An 18,571-nucleotide genomic window follows, 5' to 3' on the forward strand; every position below is an offset into this window, starting at 1 on the left:
GCAAGTGGGCAATAGATAATATAGTGACAATTTGACAGTTAACTCCATCCACTGGCATTTTAAGGGCTATGTGGTATGTAACATACCATTTAAACTCAAACCCATTTAATTCAATTCTGGGTCACAGGTAACTGAAGCATAACCTGGCAGGATTGGGCACAAGGGAGGAAACTGAGCAGATATTTTTAAATTAAATACTTGCATCGCTTTCTACTCTCTGCACTAACAGATATGAGCCAAATCCTTCTTCTGTTCTTCTCCACTAAAATTCTGTATTACTGTATATGCAATACAAATATAATTTAATTCATAAACTGTGGAACCAGGAGTGTACACAGGCCTGGACCCAGGCTACTTGTGGCCTATTATTACTGAATAACCAACCATTTGCGTGAAATTTAATTCACAGTGAGACCTACAACAAAACATATCTCATTGCCCAATGAAATATGTATCAGAAAGAAAGGTGCTTAATAAGTATAAAGGCCTTTTTTCTTCCTTACTTTCTTCCCCTCTGCAACCTTGTGGCACTGTCAACAGAGGGACTACAATCCCCATCAGACAGAAGGAGTGTGCTGGGGCTGATGGGTGCATGCCTGTGAGCGCTGGCAGATGCAGGATCTCCTCTGAGGTGGCAGCTACAGCAATTTTCTTGTTCTCTCTAACACTTTGTATAACAATTTCATTGCCATGCTGGATTACAGCTTTTGTCTAAGAGTACGTTGTTTTTGTCTCATCCTGGATTTTCTTCATCTGTGTTGCATTTCCAAAAGTTTCTTTTCCCCTGCTTATTTTCGTTAGACCCTTTTGTGAGAAATGTACAGGTCCAAAAGTTTTGTATGAAGTTGCCAGACCCTTAGGGACCAATGTTCCTTTCTTTCCACACCTAAAAAACTTCTAAAACTCTAAAATCTCATTAGTGAGTTTCACAATCATGAATAGAAAAAAGATTTTAGTGTAATTTTTTGGGAAACTGTATGTGAAGGAACACTCTGCTCTTTTGTTTATCATACCTAATATATTTTGTTACATTATATTTTACATAACCTGTGGAGGTTATGAAGTGGTGTGTGTTGATTTCATTGTACTGTGTACGCGTAACAATAAATCTGAAATGAACTGCTGTCATGTTTTATCAAAGCAAAGCTTTGAATTTTTAAAAAACCTAATGCTATTGTCCATCTGCACATCGTAAACTAAGTTCAAGATACCAATCAGCACTAAGGATTAGCGTGTTGTGTCCCCACACGATGAGAACAATGCCAAGGTAATACAAAACAAACACACTCAAATAATGTGAAAGAGACCACTGTCTTTGATATCTACCTTGCATAAATATGGCTTTCCCTTTTTACAGTTCCTTTGGTATATTTTTTATGCTGCACCTTCATATTGCACTATTCATTGAGTGACTTTTTAAGGTGGGCTTTTTTTGCTATTTTCATTACATCCATGATTCTCATGTTGTGTTTTAGCATGTATCCTTATTAACTCAAGTCAAAGTGTTTCTTTCTTTTCTTCTTATTTTCAGACGTTGTTATCCACTAAGTGCTTGCAATTTCATGACGTAAGCCTGTATTTAAAGTAATTATCATATATAGTTATGCTTTTGTTTACATACGGATATTTTAGCCAGATGGTCACAATCACTGCTATCTGTGCTGCATCATCCCATTTGAATATATCATTTACCTGATACGTGGGGGTCATTTTTATCCTTAGTTGCTTGCCTTGGCTCTGAAGAATGGAAGATTTCCCAAAAAGTGTCAACCAGATAGATAGATAGATAGATAGATAGATAGATAGATAGATAGATAGATAGATAGATAGATAGATAGATACTTTATTAATCCCAAGGGGAAATTCACATACTCCAGCAGCAGCATACTGATTAAGAACAATATTAAATTAAAGAGTGATAACAATGAAAGTATAACAGACAGACAATAATTTTGTATAATATTAACGTTTACACCCCCGGGTGGAACTGAAGAGTTGCATAGTGTGGGGGAGGAACGATCTCCTCAGTCTGTCAGTGGAGCAGGATGGTGACACCAGTCTGTCGCTGAAGCTGCTCCTCTGTCTGGAGATGATCCTGTTCAGTGGATGCAGTGGATTCTCCATGATTGGCAGGAGCCTGCTCAGCGCCCGTCGCTCTGCCACAGATGTTAAACTGTCCAGCTCCGTGCCTACAATAGAGCCTGCCTTCCTCACCAGTTTGTCCAGGTGTGAGGCGTCCCTCTTCTTTATGCTGCCTCCCCAGCACACCACCGTGTAGAAGAGGGCACTCGCCACAACTGTCTGATAGAACATCTGCAGCATCTTATTGCAGATGTTGAAGGATGCCAGCCTTCTAAGGAAGTATATTTGGCTTTGTCCTCTCTTGCACAGAGCATCAGTATTGGCAGTCCAGTCCAATTTATCATCCAGCTGCACTCCCAAATATTTATAGGTCTGTACCTTCTGCACGCAGTCACCTCTGATGATCACGGAGTCCATGAGGGCCCTGGGCCTCCTAAAATCCACCACCAGCTCCTTGGTTTTGCTGGTGTTTATTTGTAGGTGGTTTGAGTCGCACCATTTAACAAAGTCCTTGATTAGGTTCCTGTACTCCTCCTCCTGCCCACTCCTGATGCAGCCCACAATAGCAGTGTCGTCAGCGAACTTTTGCATGTGGCAGGATCCCGAGTTGTATTGGAAGTCTGATGTATGTTGGCTGAACAGGACCAGAGAAAGTACAGTCCCCTGCAGCGCTCATGTGTTGCTGACCACAATGTCAGACCTGCAGTTCCCGAGACACACATACTAAGGTCTGTCTGTAAGATAGTGCACGATCCATGTTACCAGGTATGGATCTACTCCCATCTCTGTCAGCTTGTCCCTAAGGAGCAGAGGTTGGATGGTGTTGAAGGCGCTAGAGAAGTCCAGAAACATAATTCTTACAGCACCACTGCCACTGTCCAGGTGGGAGAGGGATCAGTGTAGCATATAGATGATGGCATCCTCCGCTCCCACCTTCTCCTGGTATGCGAACTGCAGAGGCTCAAGGGCGTGGCGGACCTGTGGCCTCACGTGGTGAAGCATTAGCTGTTCAATGGTCTTCATCAAATGTGATGTCAGAGTGACAGGCCGGAAGTCGTTCAGCTCACTAGGATGTGATACCTTTAGGACTGGGGTGATGCATGATGTTTTCCAAAGCCTCGGGACTCTCCCCTGTTCCAGGCTCAGGTTGAATATGCGCTCTAGAGGACTCCACAGCTCCAACACACAGGCCTTCAGCAGTCGTGGCGATACACCATCTGGACACTTCTCCTCAGCTCGCCGCTTACCTGGGCTGCTGTAATTGTGGGTGGGGATGTCTCTCCTATGCTGGTATCAGCAGAAGGATGGGTGGAAGGTACAGTACTCCGAGGTGAGAGTGGGTTAGGGTGGGCAAACCTGTTGAAGAAGTTGTTCATCTGGTTTGCTCTCTCCACGTCTCTCTCAATGGTGGCACCCCGCTTCGAGCTGCAGCCAGTGATGATCTTCATCCCATCCCACACATGTCCATGTCCATACAGATCAACCGACTTGGTCAAGTGGGTATCCATCTACACTCTGGACATTATAACCCGACACCGAGATTCTGCTTTAAGACTTTAGACACATGGACATTAACTGATTTGACTGTTTAAGCCTTTAGAATTTATTATTTGTATTATTGTTTATTATTTCCATAGGTGTATTCTCACATGGGTGATTATATTTCGTTTGTTATATTCTGAGCTAAGTAGTCAAATTTGCTTGAAATTGGTTACTTGTGGGAAACAATAACCTACTTAAATCAACATCACAAAATTGCATCTACTGGTTATACATTATATTATATTAATGGGTAGTTATTCTGTGTACAGGAAGTTATCTCATCTCCCCAATCACCATAATAGATAAGGACACCAAGAAACACTGGACAACAGTTTCTCTTCCAGAAATATTTATGGTGAATATGATAGACAGCTTTAACTTCATCATATTTCATATTGACTGTATCATATAGGAATTTAGAGAAGATTAAAATTACCTTTTATCAAATTTAGTGTGTTTAATTGCCTAATGATGCTGACACATTACATGAAAAAAAGTGGATTTCACTTGTTCTGGTACTGCATTTCCGCCGTTGCAATGTCCAAATGAAGCCTTTCTCCATCTTCATCACTGACTGCACCAAGATTAGCTGGGAAAATGCCCAAGTGTAAATGCAAAAAAATACATCTTTAGCGACATGTTGCACTTCATGGTTTTGTATTGCTTGAAACATGTTGTCACCTGCTAGACATGGTTTTGTGCTCTGTAGTTGCCAAGAAAATTCTTCACAACATCCTTGAATGCCTCCCTTGCGATTACCTCTAGCCCCACTTATTTGTGGACCAACAAAAATGCTTAATCTTGGTATCTGCTATTTGTGGAAACATCTGTCTCAAATTTTCAAATCCTTAACTTTTCCTTGTTCATCTCTTTCAAAAATGTATTAGCTGTCCAAGTGTTATAGGAAGAGACTGCAAAAAACATCTTTGTTGGACAATAAGTGGTTTATGTGGCAAAGTTTTCTGCCCTGAAACAAAATGCTAACAGAGCAGTCAGTTCTTTTAATGTAATGAGACTCTTTAGCATGGCTGCCCCAATCACAAATGAGACAGCAGGACTCGGCCTGTCTGATCTTCATTCCTAGGAGCAGTGCCACTACTTTTAGATCACAACAAATGCTCCGGTTTTAGTTGTTGTACTGTGTATGTATAATATGAAGAAGATAAAACAGGTGATTGCAATAAAATGGTGGGTGAGAGGAAAATATAAAGGTGATTTTTGTAATTAGCAGGCCACAATCCATAAGATAACATCCAGATGTGTTCAGGAAGCAACATATTTGTTGTACATCACAGCATATTACACAGTACACACCAGAAACAGCAGCATCATTAGAAAAACAGCATTTGTAACAATTCTGATGCCGGCTTGCTTCATGACAATAAACATGACCTCCATCTGTCATTTTGATCTGGAAACAAAGCAATGGAAACATGCTTTAAATTCTATCCCAAGAAGCTGATAGTAACAAAGTTGCCATGCTACAGGACAACTAGACTGATAAATCACAGAAAATATTTCCACATTTGTCCCCTAGTGATTAACTATGCCCATTTTTAGTGAATATACCAATAGTTGTAGTTAAAGCGTATGTCTTAGTGTGCACCATAAGTAACAAACCTGGCCGCAATATCCTTCAGGGACTCACATGGACCAATGTCTTGTTGTAGCAGCTGCAGCTAATCCTCGCACAAACTAGGGCTGTAGACTCCATGCTGTGACACAGACTGGACTGATGATGTGAATATGTAACTAGAGTAGCCGGACTAACAGGAGCATCCCTTATATCCATCATATCAGCGCTATGACATGAGCATCAAACTTCTACACCTAAATGGTCAGAGTGTGAGTGTTCTTGGCTAACATATCAATGGCATCGCTCCTCAGAGAAGGAACAAAACAAACAGGCGCCTACCAGTCTTTGCAAACTGCACTGTACTGACCTAACAGCCTCTTTGAGCTCAGTTTCCTAAACAACACTCCATCAGAAGAGGCAACGTAATGCCACTTATTATCCTCACTTACAAGCTACCCCAGCATGGTCACAGAGACAGTGAGCAGCAGGAACACATCAACCAGCTATGCAGGCTTAAGCATGGCGTGATGACATGGTGGCAATTCAGGGCCATGGCAAGGATGCTGCACATCTTCTATATCAAGCATCAGGATTCTTTGACTGGAATAAAACTTGAATAATTCACCCAAATGTCCCTTAAATACAATACAAAATAACATCATGGGAGAGCCACTGTTAGCAAGTACACTGTGCTCCATAACTTCCCACTATGTGGTCATGCCCTCCTTGTGCTGGCCATATAGAAGGTCCATTTTCCATAGATCTATCACCACAAGTGAAGTTCATTTATCTCTGGTGCTGCAACTAAAAACGAGACAATTATCATTACCTACCCAAAACGTAGATCTTATTCCCCCGTAAAAAAGAGCTGGCACCATATCGTGGAGTTGGCATGGATGGGAGAGGCTGCCACTGGTCCTTCCCGGGGCTGTAAACACGCACCAGAGCCTGAGGAGATGTGTCGGATCCCATTCCTCCCAAAGCATAAACCTTCCCTTCTGTAACAAAGAGCAAAATTGGCACCATTACTCAGAGCAATTAGTTCCAGTGCCCGATTGCTGGAGCCGAGCAGCTCCATTTTCCCCATGAGTTACTTTGTTCAGTAAAACAAGTAGAAGCAGGAAAATCCTCGTGATAACGAGGCTGCAGCCAAACACATTACTGCTCTGTTTTCTGCTTCTACATGCTTTGTAAACCCACCCATCTATCATCAAACCACATGTAAGCCAAGTCTGGGTCATAGCAGCATATTACAATAGCATTGGACAAAAGGCAGGAACCATCCCATGCCAGCCCAACCATTAAAATTGCTACAGTAGATTAAAAGATTATGCACACCCCTTCACTTTCTACACACTTTATTTTGTTGTACATATCATTTTAAATGGGTAAATTTCCCATTTATATCCATTAATTCAGTAATCCATGGAGACCAAGCTGAGTACAAGTTTAAAGGTTTGCCAATGTATTAAAATTCAAAAACTGAAATCTCTCATTCATACAAGTGTTCAAAACTTTTGCTGTAGCACTTCAAATTGCAGTCTGGTGCATCCTGTTTGCTTTAATTCTTCTTGAGATGTCTTTAGAATTTGATTGGAGACCACGTTTGGCAAACTGAACTGATTGACCTTTGGAAAACTGAACTGATTGGAAGGCACATACCTGTGTATAGAAGGTACCATAATTCAAAATCCATGTCAGGACAAAAATCAAGCCATGAGGACCAAGGACCTCTCTGCAGTATTCACAATCACATTTTGCTAAGGCATATACAGTGGGGAAAATAATTATTTGATCCCCTGCTGAATTATTAAGTTTGCTCATTTACAAAGATATGAACAGTCTCTAATTTTAATGGTAGTCTCATTTCAATGGAGAGAGACAGAATATCAACAAAAATCCAGAAAAAACACATTACATAAAAGTTATAAATTGATTTGCATATCATTGAGAGAAATAGGTATTTGATCCCCTACAACCCAGCCAGAATTCTGGATCCCACAGATTGGTTGTGTGCCCACATGGCACACAGATTACAATCAATCAATCAATCAATCAATCAATCAATCAATCAATTACATATACTCCTGATCTCAACTCATTATGTGTATCAAGTATACCTGTCCAGAATCAATTTCTTCCATTCCAGCCTCTCCACCACCATGGGCAACATCAAAGAGCTGTCAAGGGACGTCAGGGACAAGACTATAGACTTGCACAAGGCTGGAATGGGCTACAAGACCATTAGCAAGAAGCTTAGTGAGAAGGTGACAACGGTGTGATTATTCAGAGATGGAAGAAATATAAAATGACCATCAATCACCCTCAGCCTGGAGCTCCATGCAAGATCTTGCCTCATGGGGTGAGGATAATCATGAGAAAGGTAAGGGATCAGCCTAAAAGTACACAGGAGGAAACTGTTAATGATCTGAAGGAAGTTGGGACCACCACAGTCACCAAGATCACTATTGGTAACACACTACTCTGTAATGGTTAAGGGTACAGGATGACTTCTCTGCATTGAGGGGTCAATGGATGGGGCCATGTACCATAAAATCTTGGACGAGAACCTGCTTTCCTCAGCAAGAATACTGAAGATGGGTTGTGGATGGGTCTTCCAGTATGCCAATGACCCAAAACATACCACCAAGGCAACAAAGGAGTGGCTAAAGAAGAAGCACATTGAGGTCATGGAGTGGCCTAGCCAGTCTCCAGAACTCAGTCCTACAGAAAATCTGTAGAGGGAGCTGAAGTTTCGAGTTGCCAAGTGGCAGCCAAGAAACCTAAAGGATTTAGGAAGTTTCTGTAAAGAGGAGTGGACCGACATCCCTCCTGAAATGTGTCCAAACCTGGTGACCAACTACAAGAAACATCTTATCACTGTGCTTGCCAACATGGGTTTCTCCACCAAGTACTAAGTCATGTTTTGCTTGGATATCAAATACTCATTTCTCTCAATTACATGCAAATCAAATTGTAACTTTTATGTAATGTGTTTTTTCTGAATTTTGTGTTGTTATTCTGTCTCTCTTTGTTAAAAATGAAACTACCATACGGCATCTGCTGAAATGGGAGAACCTGACAGAAGTACAACCATGTCAACAGCACTCTTGAGTGAAAGGCATATGACAGCCTACTTGGAATTTGCCAGGTGCCATTTAGAGGACTCTGAGAGCTTGAGGAGAAAGATTCTCTGGTTTGATGAGTGTTTTGTCTTGGTAGAGTAACACAGTATATTACTCTACTTTCCCCTTTTGTATTATTAATAGGTAGCCTTTGTCAGAAGGCCTCAAATCTCACAGACTTACCACTGTTTATAAGGTATTGTACCATATTACTCTCGCCAACTTCCCTTCTAAATTTATAGCCTCAGGCAATTAGGTGTAGTAAAAAGACAAGCAGGAGTTAAGTTACAATTTAAATAATGAATCATTGATAATATTCATAAATAATAACAATATGCAAAGTACTGTACATTTGAATATTGGCAACCATACAACCTAAATGGTGATGTGCAGTTTCAGGCGGCACACAGACTTGTTAGTTACTTAAAATGTCTCTAGTTAAGGCATTATTTTTGGTCAGCTTTCTTCTGTACTGTCAGTTGATAAGAGAGGGGGGATGGGGGAGTAAAGCAAGCAAATATATAGATATTCTGTCCAACCCCTACAGCCAATAGGGTGGCATGGTACTTAAAGGCCTCTCATACAAGCCAGTTCTAAACAGCCATACTTCAGACCAATGGGGCACAGAATACCTTCACACTTGCCCCCAAAACCATGTGTTGAGCTGATGTTTTCCAGCTAGGCCGTCTGGGTTTCCTTTGGGGGTTGATTGAAAGGGTCCTGAAGAGAATCACTTGCCAAACTGGTCTGAGGCACTTCCCCCAACCCTGTCGTAAAATTACAAAGAGACTCAGTCCTAAAAGGGGTCACACCACAACAATGAGGTACACATTGAACTCTTTGAGCAGATCTCCAAGAACTGCTTATCACGTGTATAATATCATTCCTACAATGAAGCAAGGTGGTGGTAGCATCATGCAGTAGGGATGCAATTCAGCGGCAGGGACAGGGAGACTGGTAAGCATTGAGAGAAGGATGAATGGTGCCAACTGCTCCAGAGTGCGTGTGACATCAGATTGGACCGACAGTTCATCTTTCAGCATAATGATCATCTGAAGTATACAGTCAAGACAATGCTAGAGGGGCCAATCTGTAACAAGTCCTTCAATAGTCCAGCCAAAGTCCAGGCTTAAACTCCATAGAACATCTGTGGAGACATTCAAAGATGACAGTTTGCGGACACTTCCTATCCAACGGAACTTGAGAAGATCTGCCAGGAAGAAGGGGATGCACTACTAAAATCCATGTGTGAAAAGCTTGTAGAAACTTACCCAAGAAGATCTCAAGTTGTAACTGCTGCCAAAGTGGCTTCCAAAAGTATTCAATTAATGGTACAAATACTAAAATGAATGAAGTAATTCCATTTTTGATTTTTAATCCATTTGCAAATCTTCCTGAAAACATGATTTCACTTTGTCATTATGGATTACTGAGAGTAGATTAATGGGCAAAAACAGCATTTTTTCACTTAAAATTAAACCTACAACATCATAAAGTGAGCAGGATATGAAAGGTCTGAATACTTTCTGAATCCTCTGTATATAAGTGAAGGATAATTGATTAAGTTAGCCTCCTGCAATAGACTGGACACCCACTGAGTATTGGTCTTCTGCATGATGTAAGCCTCCTATGGCCTTTTATTGGATCAAACTGGTGTTCAAAAATGGACAGACGAGTGTACAGTTAAATCCACCTATGACTGTGAAACCTACTAAATCCACAATTGCAAAAGAGTTCCCTAAAAGTCATGATTCATTTAACAGAAAGATTGGCCCAGTGGCTAAGCAGCTATCTCTGCCAAGTTAATCCCCTTTACTGTTTTGCTTTGAGATTTTGAAAGAGTGACATGATTACTACTGTAGAACAAGTACCACTGTACACTGATTTAATGGTCACTTTGGATATAAAGGTCAGCTAAATAAATAAATGTGAACTAACTTTACTGGAAATGTAGCGAGACACAAGTGAATCACTAATTGGGAACCACTGGATTTGATATGTGGGCTACATGGTGGCTCAGTGGTTAGCATTTAGGACGCAGATTTCCATCAGATCTCAAATCCAAGGCCTAGTACATATCTATGTGATGTCTGTACTATATGTTCTCTCCTTTTCTGTGTTGGTTTTTATTTTAAATTCTGCTTTTACTGTAACATTCCAAAGATTTGTTAGTTAAGCTAATTAGTGACTTGAAAATTTCATGACATGAGTGACTGAGTGTGGCCAGTGATGGGCTGGCACTCCATCCACAGATGGTTCCTGCTTTACCTCCAGTGATACAAAAATAGACTCTGAACTCCCAGCAAGCCTGAACTGGAATGGATTTGATGTGACTAAATAGCTACTCACCCAGAATGAACGACACATCCCAGTGCGACTGCAGCTAATTAAACACCTATCAGCTCAAAGCCCACCAGTGACCTTTAAATACTAAACACACCTAAGATCACTGTTTAGAAAATTGAAAATAATTATGCAATTATAATTTGTAAGCTGCTTTATATAATTCAAAATGTGCACGTTGCATGTATTACTTGGTAAGCCAATCTCAGTGATGAGTGCTGCTCTAGGGACAAGCTTTCAATATTCAGCCCAGTCACTGTCTGTGTGGAGCTTGCATGTTCTCTGAGGATGTTTTCCCCAAGAACACCCGTTTCATTTCACATCCCCAAAAATATGCATGTTTAATTATTTGGAAGTTTGAAATGAACTCACTGTGAGAGAATGTGGGTGGCTGGTTTCTGTTCAGGAATGGCTTCTGCGATCACATAATGAGAACACAAAGATAGATAGATAGATAGATAGATAGATAGATAGATAGATAGATAGATAGATAGATAGATAGATAGATAGATAGATAGATAGATAGGTGGATGGTTAGGATCTGGCTCCCCAGAATCTTGCAGAATGGTTTTAGGTAAAATGCACTAAATGAACTTTCCATTAAATTCTTATATTTTGAAAGACATTTTTTCATTTGAAAGTATTAGATGGAGAATGAAGCAAACAACGAAATTAAAATGGATAGACTCTGCTGAGGTCATTTCTGTCAGCCATTAATAAACTCTGGGTCAATGGTTCTCACTTCTAACTCATCAGATTCCCATCAATCAGCTTTGCTGTCAAAAGTCATGTTCAAGATAAACATGAGATGCAGTGGCAGACCGACAATTCCTCAGGAAAAGAAAAATCACTGTTTAAATAAAAAATAAGTGACTTTTCTGTCAAATAAATCAGGATTGAGAGGATGATTTTAAGATCTAGACACAGCAACTGGACTCCTTAAATGACAGCAAAGCTACATGGACATTCACTGCTATAGGCAGCTTTTAAAGTTCATCGCAATTCATTTATTTGCATTAGGGTGGCAAGGTGGCACATAAGGTGCATACAGTGGCACAGTCCACAGTTCTAATCTTGGCCTAGTCACTGAATTTGGGGTGGATGTGCCGTCCTTCATCCAAGCATTTCAGTTTAATGTTTTCATTCCAAAGTACTCTGTAGTACACTGATGTTGAGAAGGACATGGAAGCTACAACTGCTTATGAGATATAATGGACAGTATACAGACTTGGACAGATTTGCAGCACATGAAATTTAATGTCAGTAAATGTAAAGTATTATACATAGGAAGTAAAAATGTTAGGTTTAAATACATAATGGGAAGTCTGAAAATCGAGAGTACACCTTATGAGAAGGATTTAGGAGTCATAGTGGACTCTAAGCTATCAACTTCCCGACAGTGTTCAGAAGTCATTAAGTAGGCTAACAGAATGTCAGGTTATATAGCACGATGTGTGGAGTACAAGTCCAAGGAGGTTATTATCCACCTTTATAATGCACTGGTGAGGCCTCATCTTGAGTACTGTGTGCAGTTTTGGTCTCCAGGCTACAAAAAGGACATAGCAGCACTAGAAAAGGTTCAGAGAAGAGCGACGAGGCTGATTCCAGGTCTACAGGGGATGAATTATGAAGAAAGATTAAAAGAGCTGAGCCTTTCAGTTTAAGCAAAAGGAGGTTAAGAGGTGACATGATTAAAGTGTTTAAAATTATGAAGGGAATTAGTACAGTGGATTGAGACAGTGACTTTAAAATTAGTTCATCAAGAACACTCGGACACAGTTGGAAACTTGTTAAGGGTAAATTTCGTACAGACATTAGAACATTTTTCTTTACACAAAGAACTATAGACAGTAGGACTTTAGGGATTTTCAAAACTAAACTTGATGTTTTTTTAGAAGAATTAAGTGGATAGGACTGACAAGCTTTGTTGGGCTGAATGTCCTGTTCTTGTCTAGATTGTTCTAATGTTCTAATATTCTAGTGCTTTAAATCTTCTACAACTGTAGATCATGCCATAAAGAAATAACACTTACTGTGGATTCAATCATTCAGTCCCATACACTTTCGGCACACTTTACTGCCTTATAGAATTAATTGTAAATTAATAAATTTGCCATTTTTGCCCATCAATCTACATTAAATAATCCATAATGACAAAGTGAAAACACCAACCTAGCGCTACTGTCTGCTTGAATGTAAAAACTAACCACGCTACATTGCGACACTGAAAGCTGTGTATCCACTTAGGGATAATGCAAGCTGGGATTGTATCATTTAATTATTGTCGCAATTATGAGGTTAATCATATGAAATATGTGGTCACATGACACCTTCATACAATGAATTGATAAATAATTAAAACAAGAAAAACAGAATCCTCTAGGGAACAACATAAAATGCCCAAAATGACACGGATAACAACATGTTAATGTGACACCTTTGTTGATGCAGGTTTTCTCCAGGTACTCTAGTTTCCTCCCACATCTCTAGACATGCATAACATTCTCAGACCTACTTACTATAAATTAGGGTTACCCAGGGCGAGCACTTATCCCAAAAACATTGCATGCTACACAGGAACATTCACTGCATGGGTGTTGTGTATCTCCACCTGTAAAAATGTATTTCTCTAAATATTTAAGTCTTGTCCAAGGTTTTGCCATGAACATATTTTTTGTGTCTTATATAACATTTCCTATTTTGAGTTCACTATGGAACAAAGTACAATTTTTAATCTTTATTTCATTTTCTGCAATGCCATCTTGTTATTCATGGGCGTCACTGTTTCATGGGCAGTGTTGCATAGACGTTGTTCTTGGTCGCTGGATGTGTGATTCTGTTTGTCGCAACGCCTGACATCATTGTTCTGGCAGTTTAAATAGAGACGTTGTTTTATTATGTGTTTTGTCATTAATTTTTTATTCAATTGTGTTAATCATTTAGCATGAGTGTAGCATGAGGGTTTCTGAGCCAGAGGATTCGTATTCTGACATTTACTTTTTCCGTCTCCAAATAGTTTATGTGTTATGTATTTTTTTTTGTCAGCTTTGGTTGCCATTTTACGTTTCTATAATCACCACCATTGTTTCTAACCTGTCATTAGATTCATGTCCTGTGACCTCAAAGGTTAGGGTTAGGTGTGATGGGTTAAAAGGTCGGCCATAGGTGGACCGCCTTACCTGATCTGTGAATTCAAAACCTTACCAACCCTGTCGCTAAACTCTTTCTTCTTGTTGTTTTTTTCAGTATTGACCTTTTACTTCGATTTTTGCCTCACGTTCTGGCTTGTTATGATTCTATTGATCTTCTGACTTCGACCCTGTTTTGTCTTGGTAGAGTTCTATATTACCCTACTTTTCCCCTTTTTGTATTATTAATGTGTAGCCTTTGTCAGAATGTTTATAAGGTATTGTAGTATATAATTTTTCCTCACCTTCCCTTCTATCTTTATAACCTCAGGCAATCAGGTGTAGTAAAATACAAGCAGGAGTTAAGTTACACTTTAAATAATGTATTATTGATAATATTCATAAACCAGTAACGGCGCACTGCCTGATAATGTGCAGTGAATACGCTTGACTAATTTTAATCCTCTTTCTCTGTATGTTTAGCGTTTGTTTGCTCAGAGGTTGATGCACTTGCTGCTTCCTGAGCAGCTCTTCTTTTCTCCCCCCTAGTGGCCTGCTTCTTTTCTTCTTTCGTTGACATCTTTTCTCATTAAACCTGATTAAGTCAGTGTTTGTGTTGCAATTACTTAGTACGTTTTTTTAAATTTTTCACTTAAGCTGGTACTTAAGTCTTCAATCTGCCTCAAGAATGATTTAAGATATGAAGATGTAGGAGAAGTGATGGCGATGATGGTAGGGATGAGAATGGCGCCCATACGCATGCACCACACGGCCGCCCTGCTGGCTGCTGCCAAGAGTTGATTCTAAAATAAAATAAAATAAAATCATCACACTGAAAGCGGATAGTAGACATTACGTAGCATATGTGTACCACATTTCAGGTCAATAGTTCAAACACTTTGCGAGCTACAGGTGATTTAAAATCCTGGACAGACAAACGGACAGCCATGGTAGCGTATTATAAATAAAGATAATAACAATAAGCAAAGTACAAGCGCATATTGACAACCATACAACCTGATAAATGCTGATGTGTAGTTTCAGGTGGCACACAGACTTGTCTCTAGTTAAGGAATCATTTTTGGCCAGCATTCTTCAGAAAAGGCAACATGTTTTAATATGGCTGTTGAGTTGTGCTCCTTATGGCAATGGCGTGACAGAGAGATTCTTTTTCAGGGTGATGTTTGTAAGAGAGATAGGGAGGGGTAAAGCAACCGAATTTTTGCATTCTTTGTCCAAACCCTTACACTAATAGGGCGTTGTGCTACAGAATGGCCTCTGATTCAAGCCAATCAGCCATACTTCAGACCAATGGTGCACAGAATACCTTCACACCTGCCCTCAAAACTATGTGTTAAGATGAAGCTTGCCAGCTAGGCAGTCTGGCTTTCCTGTGGGTGTTGATTGAGAAAGTCCTGCAGAAAATCACATGCCAAACTGGTTTTATGCACTTTCTCCCCGACCCTGTCATAAAATTACAAAGACTCAGTCCTAAAAAGGGGTTTGGTTTGTTTAACCATCACATCATTGCTGTTCTTATCAATGATAGACATTAGTGTTATAAGTTATAAATAAAGACATACAAAATATTTATCAACTTATATGCAAATTTTCACACCACAACAGATCCTTTTATGTTTGACACTCTGTTGTGGGGTACAAAATCTGTACATTTTGGTTTATATTTCCATTATATTTTGTTCAAGACAAAACAACAGATAAACTACATTCAGGACAAATCAAGGCATGTCTTCTTCCCAGTTATACCTCACTTACAAAACAGCTGTTCCAACAAAGAAAGAAAGACATGCTGGTGGCTCAGGCTATCGATTACTCTATAACCTGAGAAAGGATGGACATCTAATTATTTTACAGCCTAGAAAAGGAAGACATAGCGACACCTCAGGCGACATCAAAAAATTTTTATTGTTTGGGAAAACGGACAGTGAATTCATTCATCATATTGACAGCCAGCCAATCAGAATATCTAACAATCACATCTTGGAAAACTTTCTTTAGAATAAATATGCCTTGTCTGAGGAAAGATATAGGAAGGAAGGAGGGAGGAAGAAGAAGAGATGAAGATGTCAGAAGAAAACAGAGTGACATCAACATGCAGCCGTTTCCATCTGATCATCAGAAAAGCATCTAATGAATAACTACAAGTGCTAGATCACAAGCCACCTGCAACATTTATCCTTGTCATCTTTAACTTTTTTGTAAGCTTTTTCTAAAGACTATATATATCCAGACTTTACTATCAGTCCTATTTTCTATTATTCTTTGTTCCACTGGTATTATTATTCCTGTAATAAATACCATGCTGTTTTTAACTTTCTATGTTGTTTTAATGTCTAGAGTGATTGAAGTAGTAAGGTAGATTTCTTTGAGCGCCTGGTGCGGCTGGAGGTTTCCCATTACCTCTGTGCTGTAAGGTTTATTAAGGCTGCGGGTGAGAGCTCCACCCAAAAGTAGGGAACAGTACATAAAGTAAGGCGTTCTTTGCTGATAAATGGCCTATAATCAAGAGTGCTGAGCCTTTGTATGTTTAAATGTATTCTTGTAGACCAAAAGTAATATTTAGGTCTGAGATATATTTATAACATCGTATGTTGTTCTTGTCGATAATAAGTAAGTCTCTTGAAGTGCTAAGAGAGTGACAGCCCATGTTATTCCTAAGGCACTTGTGTGGTTTAAAGTGCCAGAGGTTAACCAGCTGTGTGTTTTTCATTCATAGGGCACTGTTGAGTTTCTGTGTGTATGCGTATAGCTATGTGTGTGTGTGTAACAGTAGACCAACCCGATAACGAACTTGATGAGTACACTTACCCTTGAAGAATACAGGTATAGGGTAACTAGAGTAAAATACTACGATAATACACATGCATCTCCTAATTTCTCATTAAAAATATTAATATTACTGTGCTGAAAACACAGACATGATGCTTCATGATTACGTATGATATGAATAAACAAATACTTCTAAAGTTCTCTGTGTGTACTGTAAAAGAAAGCCACAGACAGTATAAAGTTTTGGGGTTTTTCCGGCCCCGTATATTGCGGACACTCCACAATAATCAAAAAAACCAGGTCAAAGATATAAACAAAATAGTTCATATGTGCGACGCCGTTCAGAGGCGTCGTGGCCATTTTATAGGGGAGGAGTCGGAAGTGGAAGAATGCTGGGAAGGAACCGTGAGGGAGGATGGGACTGCTGACGTTAAGGAAGATGGCGGAGGAAGGGCGAAAGTGGACGTACTGCGGGAAGGTTACAATGGCGGAGCGTCTTTTTTCCTGGAAGACAAACGAGAAAGGTTAGTACCCCGCCACTCCTTACTGGCGAACGTCTTTCGAAGCGGTGCAAGGTCCGTCCGCGGCCTCTTACTCGCGCATGCGTGACAGTACCTTTCTAGTGTTTTTTTGATCTCAAAACTTTCTCTTCTTTTTAATTATAATTTCCGGTTTAAGTTCTCATTTTTGGTAATTCAGAAAGTATAATTTCTCAGTTTTGAGCTTTGACCACAATTAATTTCCTAGCCCCATGTGTTCGACTTTTTCCTACTATTCAGTTTGCTTCAGTGATTCTTCCAGTACAGGCTAATGTAAAAGCAGATTCAGAAATTGAATGGGTATATTGGATGGATGTTCAGAATAAGTCCAGTTCAAGCCTGGGATTAGGAATGGTCAGAATTACAGAGAGGCTGCACAGACAGAAGTAAGAAAAAGTCCCATTAAGATTCAGTAGGCATTTCTCTGTCTTCTTTGTATTCCTCTTTAAGATAAATGCTGCAGACTGATCCAGCATCTTAAATGACAGTGAGGGACCATGGGCTTTACTACCTGTGTTTCAAGAAAATAGGACTTTAAAGGTCACTCGGAGAATGTAATTCAGGAATTACAGACTTTGAAATGTATGTGGTCACTTCACCTAAAAACACCAGCCAAAGAGATTATACTGCACTGTACATGGCATAAAACAGGATACAAACTGGTATTAGGTGGCTTAGGCTACAATATTCATTAATAATACTGTATATCCAGCTACAAACCCATGGCTGCACTAAATCTCAGCTTTCTGTGACAAAAAATGAAACCACAGCCCTTAAAGTGACTGCTCAGATTTCACATGGCACAGTGGTTAGCACTGCTGCCATATAGTCCCAGGGTTGAATACAGCACTGGGAATATCCTGTGTGGAGTCTGCATGAATTTCTCTCAGAGGACAAAGATGCACTGCTTAACTTACTCGGCCTCTCTAAGTCAGCCATTTACAAGTATCTATGGGTGGGTGTTTGTGACTCTACTCTCCAATACACTGGTCCACAGCATTGGCACTCACCCTGAATTTAGTGTAGCCAGGATAGGCTCCTTCTGACCTTGAACTGGATAAACACGCAAGGATTTAATGGTCATTTTTAAAAAATCGAGTAAATCAGCCAGGCAGAAAGGCACTCATCACTTTAAACACACTATTCAGTTAAATCACATTGAAAATCTACTGCATGTTTTCTCACCTTCCATTGTTTATTCCACTGGTTCCCTTCCTCCAATGTCCCAGAGAAGTGACCAGAATGGGAAAAGAGAGATCAGCACAGATCACTCAGGTCTGCTCATTTTCTTCAGCCTAATTTGTAAACCTCTCAAGACCCCAGGCCACTATCTCGTTATCTTTTTAGGAATTCTTGCTTCTTAAAGGTTACATCTCCTGACAGGCAATTTCAATTAGAATTCAACAACATGAACATTTTTCGTGTTTCATTATTCACTTATTATGG

General features: G+C 39.8%; 1 protein-coding gene across 4 annotated transcripts in view; it reads right to left on the minus strand.

The window, feature by feature from the left end:
* Positions 1 to 18,571, minus strand: part of LOC120540355 (kelch domain-containing protein 8B-like) — a 472,238-nt gene that overhangs the window by 243,424 nt on the left and 210,243 nt on the right. For 3 of the 4 annotated variants that reach the window (XM_039771038.1, XM_039771039.1, XM_039771040.1), the window contains one exon: positions 6,034 to 6,198. The exons of the other annotated variant lie outside the window; for it this stretch is intronic. In XM_039771038.1, coding sequence (XP_039626972.1) covers positions 6,034 to 6,198 — 165 coding nt within the window. The remainder of the gene's footprint in view (positions 1 to 6,033; positions 6,199 to 18,571) is intronic. 4 annotated transcript variants of the gene reach the window in all.

The sequence above is a fragment of the Polypterus senegalus genome, chromosome 12 (genome assembly GCF_016835505.1).
Source record: "Polypterus senegalus isolate Bchr_013 chromosome 12, ASM1683550v1, whole genome shotgun sequence".
Taxonomy (NCBI): Eukaryota; Metazoa; Chordata; class Cladistia; order Polypteriformes; family Polypteridae; genus Polypterus; species Polypterus senegalus.